The sequence below is a fragment of the Chrysochloris asiatica genome, unplaced genomic scaffold (genome assembly GCF_000296735.1).
Source record: "Chrysochloris asiatica unplaced genomic scaffold, ChrAsi1.0 scaffold00222, whole genome shotgun sequence".
In the NCBI taxonomy this organism is placed as follows: Eukaryota; Metazoa; Chordata; class Mammalia; order Afrosoricida; family Chrysochloridae; genus Chrysochloris; species Chrysochloris asiatica.
Window position 1 is genome coordinate 1,165,873 of NW_006408740.1, and position 17,946 is coordinate 1,183,818.

General features: G+C 46.1%; 1 protein-coding gene across 1 annotated transcript in view; it reads right to left on the reverse strand.

Annotated features, from left to right (window-relative positions):
* Positions 1-2,019: 2,019 nt before the first annotated feature.
* The window catches only part of ADAMTS15 (ADAM metallopeptidase with thrombospondin type 1 motif, 15), a 28,138-nt gene continuing 12,211 nt past the window's right edge, over positions 2,020-17,946 (reverse strand). The window contains exons 2-8 of the mRNA XM_006873067.1: positions 15,884-16,016; positions 15,218-15,385; positions 14,695-14,978; positions 7,029-7,206; positions 5,797-5,978; positions 5,529-5,704; positions 2,020-2,794 (exon numbers count right to left, since the gene is read on the reverse strand). Of these exons, the coding sequence (XP_006873129.1) occupies positions 2,020-2,794; positions 5,529-5,704; positions 5,797-5,978; positions 7,029-7,206; positions 14,695-14,978; positions 15,218-15,385; positions 15,884-16,016 (1,896 nt within the window). The remainder of the gene's footprint in view (positions 2,795-5,528; positions 5,705-5,796; positions 5,979-7,028; positions 7,207-14,694; positions 14,979-15,217; positions 15,386-15,883; positions 16,017-17,946) is intronic.

A 17,946-nucleotide genomic window follows, 5' to 3' on the forward strand; every position in this document is an offset into this window, starting at 1 on the left:
AGCCTGGGTCCTTTTGTCCCTCAAGTCCCACAATGTTCACCAGTATCAGTAGGAAGACTGCTTTCACCTCCCTAATTTCTCATCACTTTGCCCTTCAAGGGTTACTGTAGCCCTGCTAAGAGAAACTCATACCTTCTGCCCCCCGTGGGAGCTCTCTCCTGGGGCTCCAAACCACATGACTTACCTGCTTTCCTGCTTGATTGGTTGCCTATTTAGTTGTGTGGTTGGTTGCTTCATTGGTTAGTTGGTTGATCCAGACTATTAAGGGAAAACCAAATAAAAGTCTGGAACCCCTTCCCCAGGATAAATACTTGCTTTCATCTCATGTCATTCATTACATTTCTCCATTGAGATCTTGTACTCTTTCCTAAAGGATTAACTCACTACCTCCACTCAGCAACAAATGCCCTACATACATCCTAGAGCAACTGCATCCTTCAGAAGTATTCTGCTTGGATATATGGCCTCTAACTCCAAAATATGTTCCCCACTTAGGAAATGACCTGGTTCCTACTCCCCTTACATGTCTCTAAGAAAGGTTTCCAGCAGTTTCTAATTGGTAGGTACCAAGAGCCCCTAGGTCAAGCCATTGGTTCATGGTTCTTACATAGACAATGAAAAGAGTTATTCTGTCCAGAGTGGCCTCCAGCAGGTGGCCCAGTTGTAGGGAATAGGAAAGCATGTATTATGCAACCTTCTCTCCACTGGGCAACTTAGTCTGTAAAGGAATACATGTGGTCTGGCAGAAGCACCAGGTCACCATTGTATCAGGGGAGGGATAAGGTCTGGTTCCCCAGAGGGCACAACCTGAGGTAGGAAATAGTGAACCCCAGTTTACACCTGGAGAAGCAAAGACCTGGGGCTGCAGAGTGATGTGCCCAAGGCCAAACAACCCAAGCTGTCATGGTGATGAAGAGTCTGCAGACAGGTGAGTGTTCACCACCACACCCTTCCAGGTTTCTCGCATAGCTCTCTCCCTGCTTTATGGGTACAGACCTCTGGTTACTATGAAAGTTCTCTGAGGTGACACAGAACCAAAGGTATCAATCTTACATGTGCTCTCTGGAGGCAGGAGCCATCTGAACTGAAACCTCCTTCTCACAAGGTGACATAAACTGGAAGCATCTCAAAGCCAGGTCCAGGGCCCAGATGGCTATTCCCATCCAGCCCAAGTGACAGCAGGCCCTCAAGATCTCTCCTTAGACTCATTGATTCAGCCAAGGAATCCATCACCCTTATAAGTTCCAGCATCTAGTCTTAATGGTCTGATCCCTCTTGCAGAAGACCACAGTGTCCCTATTGATTTTCTACCTCTACCTACACAGTCACCCAAGTGAAAGCTCCTTTACTCAAAATGACATCCTGACTAAAGAGAAGAGGATGAGAATTCTCTAAGGGAGGCAGAGAGGAGGAAGAAGATAAGCCTCCGGACTCCTTATTGTAGTGACCTAGGTACCAATGATACCTAATCCCACTCTTCCTTCCAATCAACTTCTTCCATCTCCAGCCAGTTTTTGTCGGTTTGTTTTTTCCCCAAGTGAGCCAGAAAAGGGGGATGGGCTGAAAGCACCATAAAACCTTGCCTTATTCAGAGACAGCCTAGGGGTCTCTGGGGCCACCTGAGGGTGCCAAGCTGCTGGGCACTGGGCCATGGCTCTTCCAGCAGCCTGTGGCCTCCCTTAAGGGGGGCCATGGTCCCTGAAATTCTGCCTGGGAGGTGCCCATCCTCCAGGCCCCTCTGAATCTGGGCCTCAATGCCTCTACCCAGTACATACACCTCTCAGCCCTCCCCTGCACTGGGCACCAGAGAAGTAGGCATGAGGTAGACTGAAGTCAGCGGCCTCCTGCCCAGACAAGGGAGGAGGCAGAACCCTCTCACCCTGGTCCACAGTCCTTGTCCCTGGATGTGGGCAGCTTCTGAGTGGACCCCTGGCCACAGCCCACTGCCAACCATTCCAGCTGGCTAGATGCTGGTAGCACCAGTAGGACAGAGAGTGAGGGATAAAAGGGAGGTCTGGTTCAGCAAGGCCTCAAGATGCAGAAGTCTAGTTCCTGCGGCTTCCGGTGCAAGTTGCACTGGTTCCGAGCCAGCAGCTGTCCTGCCTGGCCCACACACTTGAGTGGACGTCTCTTAAATCCCTGACCACAGCTCTTGGAGCAAGGTGACCAGGCCCCAATCTCCCAAGCTGGACAGGGTTCCCCACAGGCCCGTGTCTCCATTGGCTGGTGGGTTGCATCACAGGCAGAGGTGGAGAGCCGCCCCAGAGAGTCACGGCAATCCACTACCCGAGTCTGCAGGCCCCCACCACAGCTCATGGAACAAGGACCCCAGCTGCTTGCCACCCAGCGAGCGGGAGGCCTACTGTCCGACAGCTCAACTTGGTTAGAGAGGCTGAGCACGCTGTTGTGCAGCACATTGGAGTCACGGTGATCCTTGTGGTGGGGTGACTTATCCTCCCAAGGCTCTTTGGGCAGATAGAAGGAGTAGCGGACCCGAGGTGGTGTCATCTTCCCCACAGACAGGACCTCCACAGTCAGGGGCTCCAGGATGGGCCGGGATGCCTGCAAGCTCTCTACCGCAGTCCCCGTACCACTGTACCGAAGCATGCTGCCTTTCACCACCAGGTCCCGCTCCACAGCAGAGACCACAAAGTGTCCATTGAGCAGATATTTGCCTTGGCCATTCTTCAGGGCCAGATAGTTGTCATCTCCAATGAGCCCCTTGTAGCCCCGCTGTCGAATGTCTATGCTCGAGGCGCCTGCAGGGATGGCCACCACAAAATTGTAGCCGTGCCTGGAGTAGGGGAAAATGGGAGGTATATGTGTTAGATGTCTGGACACAGGACAAGGAGATCTCATTCTCTTTTACAGTCGTAACCGGTTCCCTTCTCACAAGCCCTGGGGCCAGGCTTTGTTGCAGATTGTATCACCTCATGCAAAGCACACCAACACAAGGCTGGCATGTGGATATCATCAGACAGTCTAAAATGAAATGGGTTGCCTGCACGACCTTGTGATCTTTTTTCCTCAGCAAATTTATCTTTTGGTGAATTTTAGTATGGAAGTAACAGTACAAATTTGGGGATCAAAAAGATCCCATCCAGCCTAGATCCAGAAGGTGCGGAGGAAAGTAGACTCTCCACTGAGTAGTATCCAATCTGTCTAGGCGGGGCTGATGAAAGGAGATGCGGATAGGTCTCTTGTGATACAATAGTGAATAATTGTTATCAGGACTGATTGTGAGGGTTGGAAATGTAAAGGTAGACATTTTGTAGCAAGGAGGGGAGTGACTGCCTTTGCAGTCTAGGAGCGGAGGTCCCTGGGACCATCAAGGGAGAAGAGCAGAGAGCGGGACCCTACCCAGAGAAGCAGTGATACCAGAGATGGAGGCAGAGACGATGACGCGGAGAGATGGAGCAGCTGGGGACTTTAGACCCAGGGAGGGAGAAGGGCTTGTGTTCTGACAACCGGGGGACAGGCTTTGGTTGGTTGATGATGCATGGAGAGGATTGTAACCACGGCAATGAAACGATATACGAGATACAACAGGATAAATGTAAAGCTAATGTTCTCCCATGTAAACTCTCACATAATTCACAATAAAACATTTAAAAAAAAAAAAAAAAAAAAGATCCCATCCACTTCCTTAGCTGCTGATCTTAGTTAAGCTTCTTAGCTTCTCTGAGCCTCCATTTCCTTACCTGCAAAATGGAGATCAGAAGAGAACATAGCACATTGACTCATAATGAGGATTAAATAGGCTAAAGCACATAGATCATTTAGCATCGGGCCTGGTCCATAGTTGTTGTTGCTGTTGTTAAGGTACATAGTAATCACTTAATAGATACTAGCTATGGAGGCAGTGAGGATGAATAAATCCATACTGCTTGAATACAAGGCTGCTGGTAGTGGTTATGTACTGTGGAGTTGTTTCCAACTCATAGCAACCCTGTATAGGGTTTCTGAGGCTGTAAATCTTTACAGGAGCAGAAAGCCTCATCTTTCTCCCATGGAAGGGCTAGTCGTTTCAAACCGCTGACCTTGAAGTTGGCAGCCCGACTCATAACCACTACACTACCAGTTCTTTTGAATACAAGGCTAGGAAGCTGGATCTAGTGAGCCAGCAGTGGCCCGGGAGCTGAGAAACCAAGATCTAGTCCCTATCTCACTATGTGAGGTTAAGCAAGTTCATTTCCCTAGGTTTCAATGTTCTTACCTATACAGTGAGCAAATTAGACTACAAGACTTTTAAGATTCCTTCCAATCTGAGAATGGAATATTTGCTACTTAATCAGTAAAGCCAGTCTGGCAGGATGTACCTTTAATTCCCCAACTTGAACACTCTACTGTGTTTCTTATGAAAGAACATTCTAGAACACTATAAAACTGTAGTGCCTGAACTGCAGAGAAAAAGTGTAGGGGCTAAGCACAGGGAACTGTATTCAAGGGAGAGAGCTAAAATTCAAGAAGGATATCATGTTTGGTAAGGTGGAGGATCAGAGAAAAAACGGAAAACCCCTAGTGAGATGGATTGGCAAAGTGGCAGCATCAATGGGCTCAAGTGTGGCAACAATTGTAAGGTTGGACCACGATCGGGCAATGTTTTGTTCTGTTGTGCATAGGGTCGCTATGAGTCAGTACTGACTCGATGGCACCTAACAACAAATCTAGGCCTTCTAATTATCAACAGTGGGACTGTTCATTTGTCAAGAAAGCCATCACCTCACCTCTTATGGAGATTTTGGGGGCTCTGCTTACCCCAGTTTCTTCCAGAAAATGAATCAGAACTTTCAAAGGAATGTATTCCCTCACAGTAAAAGGGAATGCACTCAGTATCAGAAAGCACAAGTTAGGGAGTTCCAGGCTTGAGAGGAGAATAGAGAGGCTCCAGAGATGGTCCTTCAGCTGGATCCCAGTGTGTACCCAAGACAGGGAGACGCCTTCAGTCCTAGCCACTCACACTGCCATCTCTCTGCAGTTTACTGCCATTCTCTCCTCAACCCAGTCCCCAAGGTTAGGGCCTAGGGCCTGGGGAGAGAATGGAGGATTCCAGTTCGAGTAGCATCATTCACATTTACTGAGCATGCACTATGCACTTGGATTAACTGACTTAATACAACAGTCCTACATGAAAGAGATTCAAAAGTATGCCTATGCACAAGAGAGGAAATCTAGGATTGTAGAGATTATATCACTTGCCCAAGATCATCCAGAAGATGGTGAACTGAGATTTGAACTCAGATCTGTTTTAATCTAAAACATAGACTCTGTTTCACTCTTAACCAATCCTCCCTGCCATCACTTTTGACTATCATCTCCTATTATATAGTACCTGCCCAAGCATTCATTTCTGCATCCATTTTGTTGCATATAATCCCTAAAAAGCTATGAGTGGCCTCCACAGCACAGGCATTGGCCACAATCTAGCATTTGTCATGATGTCATCCAAACTCCCAAGGCCTGGAAGCAATCCCATTCATTCTTCCCCCACTTGCTTCCTGTCTCCCTCTCCAAGGTACAAAACTCACATGGGTTTGGTGAAAATTCCTGTCACCTTCTTGCAGCTCTTGTTGTCCCCTCCACACACCCCACACTTGTCGAATTTCTTCTTGGAGCCCAGGTTCCCGTCACAGCCGGCCTTGATGCACTTGCCTTGGACACAAACAGAGGTGGAGTCGAGAGTACATGGAGTGCCATCTACCACCTGCAATGTCAGGGAGAGAAGGAAAAAGGGTACTCAGCTGGAGGGTCTCCAGACCCTGGCCCTGCCCTATCTCCTGCACTCCTGGTACTCACCTTGGGGGCCAGCACATAGAAGTAACCGGTGCCATTGGCTCTGCAGATGAGCTTGCACTTGTCCCGGGGTGACACGCCTGAGTATTTGGGCACCCAGGCCACAGCCAGGGTGAGCCGGTTGGTGCTGTGATTATAGCCGTTGAAAGCCTCACACTGCTCCTCTCGAAAGCTCTTGCCAGAGGCTAGGAGAGGAGAAAGCACATATACCGGAAGCTATAAGAAGGGTTACCAAGCCAGGCAAGGGTGGACAATGGAGAGCATCCCTCCCAAGGGTGCCAGTTTATCCTGAACTCCAAGCAGCTCATCCCAACCTCAGCCTTGTGATCCTTCTCATGGAAGACACAGCCTCCCAACTTCCAAAGACTAAAGCAGGCTGGCTCCAAGGGGTCAGCATGTGGGTAATTCTGCAGCCCCCAAGCAGTGTGCCACCTTAAACTCCCTCTATAATAGGTATCCTAAACTTTGTTCTACATACTCTTGGTGAAACTATTCTTGGAGTAATGTAAATAAATACATAAAATAATTTACGTAAGATTATGCAGAATAGTAATTATATTGCTATACAACTATCAATCTATTTAAAGTATATTTGTGATATATGGATTTCTTTATTAAAGCACTAAATTTCACACGGTTCAATAATTAGTATGATAACTATTGTAATTTTGAAGTTGGGATGATTTTACTGGTGACAAAGCCACAGATATACTACAGCTACTATAGTTAGTTACCTGCATTTCTAGTTCTAGTAAATGCTAAAATTTAGACACAGAGGTTAGTAAAAAGAGATTTTTTTTTTTTTTGCACACTCAAATACGTGGGTTCTGGATTAAGAATTCCTGCTTATAAACTTGGGCTTGTCAGTACTTAAATAACAGGGCTGCTAATACCTCACCAGGTGTCCTGGTGTGGTGCTGCAGGATAACCTGATGGACTGCAAGGTCAGTTTGAACCTCAAGATCAGTGGTTCAAACTCACCAGTCACTCCTCGGAAACCCTATACAGCATCCCTATGAGTCTGAATTGACTCAACAGCACTTAATAACAGCAACAACAATACCTCATGGGGAGTCAATGACTCTGTAGAATAGGCACTGGACTGGGAGTCAGAAGGTCAGTGGTTAGAAGTTTGATCACAGGCACACTATAGTCACATGGGGTGGGAGTGGAGATCCAGCTTCCAGTCTTGCCTCCCCTGTGCTGCCCAGGTCACTTGGTCCTGCCCTCCTTACCTGAGCTGGGGCATGGCTCCAGGTTGCAAGATCGGTATTTCACCCTCACTCCCTCGCAGTACTTGCCCCCATTGGCAGGGGTTGGGTTGCTGCACTGCCGTCGGGCCAGCTGCACACCCCCACCACAAGTCCGAGAGCAGGGGCCATAGGACTCCCATTTGGCCCAGGAGCCATCCACCTGTGAAAAGGGGTTTGTTATGCTTCTGCAAGGGTCCTGGGTTCCACACCAGCACCCTTAGCCTATAGTAAAAGCATACTGGTCCAGCCTCTACACATCCAAGTTCCCATCCCACTGAAATAAAAGTCACTTTGCATCATGAGGAGGGAAATGATGAGCCAGCTGTTAGTGTGCATAGAGTCTACCCAGCATTTCAACCTATTGATTAGCAAATATAATCTTCTAGTTATAGTTGAAGTAGCTCAGAAAAGACCAAAAAGAAACCTTATTGGGCTATGAAGTCAGGTTGACAAATTTTGCAACTGACTGCCCTTATTAGATGGGTGGTCTTGAGAAAGGAGCTAATCCTTGTATGTTTCAAGTATTTCATCTGAAAAAATTGAGCTGATAATAGTCAGGTCTGTAATTGGTAGCACTGTGGGTTAAGTATTAGGCTGAGATCTGCAAGGTCGGTGGTTCAAACCCATCAGCCACTCTGCAGGAGAAAGATGAGGTTGTCGGCTGTCATAAAAATTCACAGTCTCAGAAACCAATATAGGGTCACTATGAATCAGAAACAACTCCATAGCAGTGGGTTTGGGTTTGGGGAAGTTGCTTCTGAAAATTCCTAGTGCATGCTTACCACAGAACAGTAATTCAAAGTTACCCTTATTTATTTAATATATTTTCAAAAATCTTTAAATTTTAGGTTTGGTCAGCCCCTATTCTTTCCAACAAGCTATGTTGTTGTTGTTGTAAAGTGATGTCAAGTCCGTTCCAACTCATAGAGACCCTGTATAGGGTTTCCAAGGAGCAGCTCATAGCCATGAAAACAAAAAACGGAAAGAAAAAAACATTGCTATCAAGGCAATTCCAACTCATAGTGAACCCATGTGTTACAGCATGAAACTACTCCACCCAGTCTTCTTGGCTGTACTCTAGGCATGGGAGGTTTGAACCACCAATCTTTAAGCTAGTTTTCAAGTGCAAACCATTTGCATTACCCAGGAATCTTATGTAACCATAGATACCTGATTTTTTAAATTTGTAAATGTCCTATCATTCAGACTTTTCCCATAAACAGGCTGACCTTAACCTCAACCCAGGACTGAATTTGAGAGTTTTACTGTAAATGGTTCTAATGTTTATGTTAAGAGGATATATCAATAACAGATGATTAAGCAATCATAAAATTCTATTTGGCTTTGAGGTGAAAAATGCAGTGTTGGGTTTTTATTTTTTAAGATGGCAAAAGGAGAAAGTAAATGATAGTCTTCATTACATGTTTCTAAGGATGATAGTAAAGTGAATTTCCATTCCCTGAACACATCAGTTGGGCAATAATGGGAGCAGCCTTCTCATACAGGTCTGGGATGAAAAGTCTGTCACAGTAATCCATATAGTGAAGAAGCCACTTGGACCTAATCAGAAACTGACTTCATATCCCACAAATACTTTAATTTGTTTATATATTCAACATATGTTCTCATGTCAGATCGTTTTTACTTTGTTGTGGCATGTCAGTGTTATCCTTAAAAATCACTTTCCCTAGCCCTGCTTTCACCTCAGATTAAAGCTCCACCTCATTCTGTCCTGCAGATGTAGAGTCAGTCAATCTGTATTTACTGTTTCCACATCCTCACGCCTCAATCCCCCTTTCAATAACATTTTTGTCCCCACCACACCAGGGAAGTTGCTCCCCTGAAAGCTAGCAATGAATCTTATGTCCACAGCCTAAACAAGTCTGAATCTGGGCAAGATTCTTTTAGTGTTGTCTTCAATATCTAACTGCTCCTGCAGTCCCTGAGACAATGTGATGTTTTTTTTTTTTACCTTGGTATCACTTCAGGGCGACCATTCATTCATTCATTCACCCATATAACAAAAGTTCAATGTGCTCCTCCCACAGATTCATTCATTCAACAAACATGTGCTACATTCCTATTATATGCCAGGCACTATTTGAAGCAACTCCCTGCCCTCAAAGTGACTCCCTTCTAGTTGGGAATGACAGACCATAGGATATCCAGTGGAGATAAAAGCAGAGAGAAGACAGGAGGCTCAGTAATGCAGGGGTAAGGAAGTGTAGTTTTGCGGCTGAGGAGGCATTTGAGTAGAGCCTAAAGGAAGTGCAGGAGGGAGCCATGCAGAGTTGAGGGAAGAAGCTCCAAGTAGGGGAAGCAAGAGCAAAGGCCTGAGGTGGGATCATGCTTGGAATTTCCATTGTCACAGAAGCGGAACAAGCAGGAGGAGAGAAACAGAAGATGGTCAGATAAGTAGGCCATAGAGGTCACTGGGGGGTTGGACTGTTGTTTGAAGTGAGGGAAAGAGTCCCAGATGAACTCTGAGGAAAGCGGTGACATGACCTCACTTATACTTTAAAAGGATCCCTTGGCAGCAGATCGTGCTGATGGTTGCATAATATGATTTATGCGTTCGGTATCTCTGAATGGTACACATGAAAAATGTTGAACTGTCCAATGTCATATTACCTATATTTTGTTTAAACTTTTTTTTTTTTTTTAAAGGAAGGAGGAACCCTTGGCTCTGTGTTGGGAACAGTCTGTAAGGCACAAGATCAGAATCAGGCCCAGCAAGAAGCAACTGCAATAGTCCATGAAAGGTGGGGGTGACAGCAGACAGGCAGAGGCATGAACCAGATGTAGCAGGAGAGGTGGTGAAAACCAGATTCTGAACATATTTTCAAGATAGTATCAACAGGAATTATTGATGACCTGAGCAACTGAAAAAGGAGTTATCATTGACCAAATGGGGGAACACTGCAGGAGAAGCAGCTTTAGGGTTGTCATTATTGTCATTATTGTTGTTAAGTGCTGTTAAGTCAGTTCCCTGTTTTAAGGTTCCCAAGGCTTTCAATCTTCTTGAGACAAGAGAGCCTCCTCTTTCTCCCAAAGAGCTGCTGGAGGGCTCAGACTGCTGACTGTGTGGTTCACAGTCCAGTGCTTATTGTATGGAGCCACCACGCCCCTTTAGTTTTAGGGTCAATAACCAAAAGTTCAGTTTGCAGCAGTTATAGTTTGTTGTTGTTGTTGTTGAGTACCATGGAGTCGGTACCAACTCATAGTGACCCTACACAGGGTTTCCAAGGCTATAAATCTTTACGGGAGCAGAAAGCCTAATCTTTCTCCCAAGGAACAGCTGGTAGTTTCAAATTACTGACCTTGAGATTAGCAGCCCAATTCATAACCACTACACTACCAGAGCTCCTTAGTTACAGTTAGAGACTATTAAATATATAACTAGAGATGTCATGATTAGGAGCTCTGGTAGCGTAGTGGTTATGAATTGGGCTGCGAACCTTAAGGTCAGTGGTTCGAAACTACCAGCTGCTCCACGGGAGAAAGATGAGGCTTTCTACTTCCGTAAAGATTTACACCCTCATAAACCCTATACAGGGTCGCTATGGGTCAGAACCGACTCGATGGCACATAACAACAACAACAGAGATGTCATGATGTAGTTAGTCACACAAGCCTGTAGCTCAGGGGAGAGGGCTGTGTTGGAGATATACATTTGGGAGTCTTCAAATTATAAAGGAAATCTAAAGTCATGGGTCTAGAGCAGGGGTGGGGAACCTTTGTTCTGCCAAGGGCCATTTGGATATTTATAACATCATTCATGGCCATACACAATTATCAGCTTAAAAATTAGCATGCTATATTTGGTCAAACATTTAATTAACTCACCCTAATGTGATGGCTGGAACTGCGGTTGCATTGGTAGGGACAGACCAAGTCATTTCACAGGCCTAATACAGCTCGCAGGCCAGATGTTCCCCAATCCTGGACTAGGGGAATCACTGAAGAGATTGAGTGTGGATCAAGAAGAAGACTAAGGATTGAGACCTAGAGTACACCAACTTTTAGAAAGTTAAGAAGACTGAGAAAGGGCAGCCAACAAGGAAGAGCAGAGCCAAGAGGCAGTGAAGATTGTGTTCCTAGGGAAACAGTGGTCAATGATGATAAATGTTGCTAATTGATTAAAACAAGATGGTGATGGGAAAAAGTTCAGAAAAAGGTGAGGATAGAGTAGATTTTGCTGATAATGGGCTGATAATTCCATAAAATGCATGGAAAGATGTGCTTCTCAAACCACATTTCCTGTATCCAAGTCCTCTTGACTAGTCTCTTCACCCTCCAGACTCCTCTTCCCAAGAGTAAGCACTGACCGGACTCATATGTCCTCAGGAACTTCCAATCTAAGTTCATCTCCTGGCACTCAAGGCTGCTGCAATTTCACCCCAAACTACTTTCTCTCAACTAGAAACAAAGTTGTTTCTAGTACAGTTCCTCATCCCCCAGCCCTCACTTTAGATCCATCCAGGAATGTCTGACCTCCTGCCTTTGCTCCTGCTTGAGGTAATTTTTAGCTGCCACTGAGCTGGCCACAAACTCAGAGACCTCATTCACAATCAAACAAAACGTGCCTGGTCTTGAGTTATCCCCATAATGGGTTGCTGATCATAGTGCAGTGAGTTACTTCTACCCATAGTCTTGTAACTCTCACCAAACAATATTTTTTCCCTGATAGGCCTGGGTAAGAAAAGGTAGGAGATGATGCTGGTGGGTTATATGATTCAGTTGTGAGAGATTGTTAACAGAACTAATAATGACTGGTCAGTTTTGCCATCTTTTTGAGTATAAAAGGAGCTCTGGTAACGTAGTGGTTATGAATCGGGCTGCTAATCTCACGGTCAGCAGTTCGAAACTACCAGCTATTCTGTGGGAGAAAGATGAGGCTTCCTACTCCCATAAAGATTTACAGCCTCAGAAACCCTGTCGCTATGAGTCGGAACCGACTCCACAGCACATAACAACAACAACAACAACCTGAGTATTAAATGAGCCATCTCAGAAACAGAAGGGGGATCTCATTACCATCAAGAAGAAAGAACCAGGAATGGAACACATCATTAGGACACTGAAATCTTGGTGCTTTGAATCTCCTTAACCTAGGATCAGAAAGCTATAACACCAGGGGAGTAGCTGTGGAGTGTCAGGGGAGCAGCAACAGCAGAACCAAAACAGAGCAGAAGACAGAGACCTGGGTAAAACTGAGTGACTCTGCTTACTTGCAGAGTGTTTTGCCTCCAGGCACTTAATTGAGGCAGAAGTTAGGCTTGCTGGTCCACAGAGATAGAGCCAATTGCCTTCAGACTGAGGTTTATGGTTGAGTGGTGTGCCCTGTGAGCAATTAACAGCAGCACAAGAAGAGCTTTTGTTGCCCAGGCAGAGAGAGACCTGCCTGTGGGCATGGCTGAAGAGATCCTGACTGAAAGAACTGTGTCCTAAGCATTTCTGACCCTGAATTGTAACCTGCTAAACTGTGGTAGCGTAGTGGTTACGAGAAGGGCTGCCAACCTCAAGGTCGGTAGTTCGAAACCACCAGCGGTTCCACGGGAGAAAGATGAGGCATTCTCCTCCTGTAAAGATGTACAGCCTCGGAAACCCTGTGCCGGGTCGCTATGAGTCAGAATCGACTCCACCGCATTTAACAACAACAACTTCCCTAATCAACCCCATAACTGTGTATATGGTGTCTGAGTTCTGTGTGGCCATTGCAATGGATTACTAAACCCAGTTGAGTACAGAGTGTTGTAGGAGGGATGGTTGGTGTCATTTTCTTGGCATGGATCCAACTGTTGTGATTTATAGGGTTCTCTCACTGACTGAGCTTCAGAATTAGATGGCCAGGCCTTTCCTCTTAGTGTGTCCTAGTCTGCCTGCTCTGCTGAAACCTGTTCAGTATCCTAGCAACATGAATGCCTCCACTGACAAGTGGGAGGTGACCACACATGAGGTGTTGGCTGTGAACTGAACCTGGGTCTCCCAAAGGGAAAGCAAGAATGCTACCACTGAACTACCGCTGTCCCCATTTGTTCCTGCTAGAATGCCCTGTTCTCCATCTCTGCCTATAGACGTCCCACTCATCCCTCAAGGTTCCATTCAAATCCAATCTCCTCACCAAAGTTTTTTCAGAGATCCTGTAAACATGACTGGAGTCCCTTGGCAATGTGAGGGTTTAATGCACTTGACAGCTACTCAAAATGCTGGGGGTTGAAGTCTACCCAAAGGTACCTCAGAAGAAAGGCAATCTAATTCTGAAATCACAGTCATTAAACATACCAGACAGCACTATTCTACTCTGACACGCATGAAGTGGCCATGAGTTGGAAATGAACTAGCAGCAATGACCACAGCAATCATGAGTAACCTCTCACCCTCTGGTCTCCTATGACAGTTGCTCATTTCCATCATAACTCATTCCTCCCTGTGTCTTATACATACATTTCTAGCTTTCCCACTAGATTGTGAGCCCTAAGAGAGATGGCCTATGACTCGTTTCTTTTCTGACCACCTCAGTATCTTGCACAGTAGATTATTGCCTAATAAAATTTGAGAGTCTGGGGTGGTACTGTAGGATAAGTACTGGACTGCTAACTAACAGGTCAGCACCTCAAACCCATCAGCCACTCCTCTGAAATCCTATACAGGGTCACTATGAGTCAGAACTGACTCAACAGCACTTAACAACAACAACAGCTTAAAGTATAGATTCCCAGAGCAGAAAAAATATATATTTTAAATCATGCTATGCTGCACCCATCTCAGGAAAATAGATAAGATGCTTAGTAAAAAAAAAAAAAAAATTAACAATATTGCCTCTGCCCACATAAAACAGAGTGCCAAGTCCTCTTCCACCAGCAGGCAGGAGTGAGGGTGGACTGACCATCGCTAGGGTCATGGAAGAGAATGGAGGACTTCCCACCCTCTGAAAAATCATAAACCCCTTTACTACACAAACCCAAAACCTGAAAATATAAAGTCTTTATTATATTGTGAGAATATCTGGGGTCCTGAATGTTTTTGATAGATTGCTATTTCTATTTATCAGGGGTAAAGTTGTCAATGACTAAAGTTTGCTTAGGGTTTTGCTCTGGTAGCCAAGACCAAGCCTGTTCATCTGTGTGGCCCATAGCCCTATGCATATGGAACATATCCAAAAATACCTGTTGTTGTTGTTAAGTACTGCTGAGTCAATTCAAACTCATCAGGACCCTGTATAGGGTTGGGGTTGAACTGCTAACCTTGCGGTTTAAACCTGCCTTCCAGTCCAGTGCTTATCCTACAGCACCACACCAGGACTCATATATATATATGAAGAGGGAAAAACAAAGGGACCAGTGGGTGAGCAGCTTCTAACACTGAGCTTTCAGCTCTAAAGGTCCAGAGTTCCTCCAATAATGGGACAAGACACAGAGCTCAGGGCTAAATCCCAGCTCTTATTGAGGTCACTTTCTAAGGCCTGACAAGTTCTTTGACCTACCATATCTTTTCTCCTACTCCGTAAAGTTAGGAAAGACCATAGATGGGGAAATCAAGGCACAGCTGTGATGGGACAGGGTCCCTGCAGACCAAGGGTGTGGGGAGACTCAGAGGTCTACAGCACTTCTCCCACGAGGTTCTCCAGGCAGGCTCTAGCACTTACCCTGTACTTATTGATGTTGTGTCTCTCCACACAGGCCCCCTTGAGACAGAACTTGCCCTCGCCACAGCTGGTGCCATCTGCCCAGGGGAAGTGGCGGGTTTGACACACCATCTGGCCCTTGGCCTTGCCAGTGCACCACAACTTGGTGCAGTATTGCATGTAAGGGCAGGGCTTGGAGCCCACACCAAAGGCCAGTTCACACTGTTGGTTCAGAGTATAGCTGGTACCCGGCAGGTCCTCAGGCAGGGAAATAGGCTTGCTGGGTTGGTCCAGAAGGCAGTCACCTGCAGAGAGCCAAGGGCAGACATTACTAGAGGGCTGAAGAAAGTGAAACCTGGCTAACCCAGTACCTAAGGGTAAGGAGTGAGTGAACCAAGGAATACCTGGAATGGATCCAATTTAGAGCCCTACTCTTTGGGGTTATACACAGCCTAGGTCCAGAGGGTGAGGGAAAGCCAGGGTCATGGCAGCAGCAGACCCACCCACCCCATGCTTTCCCCTTCTCTGTGTTGTTCTGCCTCACCATGTCCACTGTCGAGGAAGTCGGTGATAATAGCAGCACTGCAGGCTGACCAGGGACTGGCCCGGTCAATCTGTATTAGGGTTGGGGACATCATGTGATTGGCCCGGAGTTTCCCAAACACCTCTTCACATACTTTCACATTGTCATGGGGCATGTTGAACACGTGGCCTGTGGAGTGAGGCAAGAGGACTTAGTGAGCAAGAGGACAGGGCTAAGAGGAGAAGACCTGGGTAGAGGAGGAGGTGGGAAAATTAGCAAGCCCAAGTCAAGGGTCTACAGGCTGAATATTTCCACCTATCAGTCGATTGCTTTGTAAATGTCTCAGAATCATTTCCTTGTGTGTCCTATCCCCTCTATCAAGACTTGAAAAGGAAAGCAATATGGCTCCTCTTTTCTTTACGATATTCTCCCCATTGTACCTAATTGAAGAGACAGTCTGATGGCAGAGGTTCTCCAACAGTGCCCCTGGCCAACTCTGCTGGGGCAATCAAAGAAAAGAAAGCAAAGCTATTACTAAGGCAGACCCTGGCCTAGGAAAAGATCCTTCAGGCTTCAGAATGAGATAACAAAGACAAATGTCTTCCAGGCCCCCTCAATTACCCAGTGAAAACCCAAAAAGACCCTGGAAGAGCCCCTCCCTCCAAACCCAGCCCCTCTCCAGCTCACCCAGCTCATGGGCCGTGGTGAAGGCCGATGGAAGCCCATCATCCTCAATCACAGAACAGCTTCTCTTGGGGTCACACATGGTGCCCACGTCTGCCATGCCCAGTGTGTCACAGGTGGTAGCACCACACAGGTCCTGCCAGGGGTGGGGAGCAGAGCCCAGACATTAGAGATGACAGCCGAAGGACCTGAGGTCAGCAACACAGCTTACAGGAAATTCCAACTTGGCCTCAAAAGCTCTAAGCAGGCCAGCACCTCTCCACCCCAGCCCATTTCATAGGGGCTATAGGGATCATCACAGAACCAACCCAGGCCTCAGGAAGAAGCTTCAGGGTGAACCTCAGTGGCTCACAGAGAAAATTCTACCCTAATCTACCCAGGGTGGTCCTGTGGGAGGACATTACCAGGTACAAATATTAATACAAGGGTCCTTCCTTTAGATAAAAATGACCTTCCAAACCAAAGAACTGCCATACCTATAACTAGGCTAGGGCCTGGTAGTAGTTAAATGAGCCAGAGTGGAAGGTCAGCACTTCCCGTTCACAGTACCTGTGGGCAGTTAAATTAGGTCCTTTTGGAGTTATTGCCTTTGGAACAACCAAGAATTGAGTTCAGATTCTCAGTCAAAAGGTCACCAGCCAGACCCTTCTGGGTCAGGCAGAAATCTTTGTCCCTTCACTTGGGACAAGGCAAATTGGAATAGAGACCAGTCCTCTACTAGACCCTGACCAAAGGCTGCAGAAGCTCAGAGGGGCCCTGAGCACTATGGCTGCTAAGGAGAAAGATATATTGTGACATATGCAGAGGTCCCTTTATTCATACTGAAGCTTAATTTGCAACAGAAGCTTGGGCTTTCAGCATCAAACCCTTGCAGGAAGAAGTTCCAGGAGATATAAGAGGGCAGGATGGGACTCCTGGGGTGGATAGCTCAAAGAGCTTATTAGGCGTTATTGGTCAGCAATGTATCTAGACCTAAGGATTCTGGAATATGGAAATAGGATCAAATGTGTGTCCATACTCTCCTCCTCTTGAGAGGATGCATTTTAATGGTGGTGTTAGTATTCTCTTCATTGCACCTCTACCTTTAATTGTAGTGCAATAAACAGTTTACAAGGAACTCTCTCACATAACACTTCATTCAATCTTCACAACAGCATTATGAGACAGACAGATCATCAGACATATTTTTCAAAGGTGGAGAATAAGGCTCAGATCATAGATAATCATAGTCATTAAATACAGACTGCTTATACTGCACGTGTTCTTTATGAGCATTGCCGACTTAATCCTCACAACATCCCACTGAAATTAGGACTATCTGTACCACCTTTTACAGTTAAGGGACACGGTGCTCAGAGTGGTTCAAGCCACACAGCTGAAAAGTGAGGGAGCGAATACATGAACTCAGACTCCGTAAGATTTGCTCTCCTTAGGAATCTGTGAACGTGTGTGTGCACTTACGCACGCATATGCTGATAATGAGGGAAAGATGAGCAGCAGAGTTGATGGAGCATAGGAGAAAAAGTGGTCAGAGTACAGAAAAGTAGTAAAAAATTAATCCAAAGCATTCAGAAGTTTGCAGTTACTCATGGCTTCACACAGTTAGGTAAGTCATACTTCCTAATGAGTGAAGCTTTTCTGATTGTAGAGCGAGAGTGTAATCAGATGAACCCAGAGGACTCCAGAGTCAGTTAAAGGTGTAGTGTCAGCCATGGCCTTTGATCCTGGGATTGCTCATCTTACTTCTTCCACTCTGTGACCCCACCCCACCCCACCATGATGGAGAGAGACCTCAAATGCCATCTTTTCATTCTGAAGACTCAATTTCCCAGAAGTGCTCCTCCCACAGAACTCTGAAACCTGAAAAACCACCACTGCAGTGCAGGGACTATGACAGCTGAGGAGCAGATTTAGAACAAAAAAGACTAGTTTGTGAATGGAAAGAAAGAGGCTACAGTGAAGAAGGAATGAATGAAGGTTCCTGTGGTGCACAGGGAAGGAAGGGTGGGCAATGGCCTGATCGTTAAAGCATAGGAGTCCCATGGTCTGCAGCCTCTGGGGAGAGT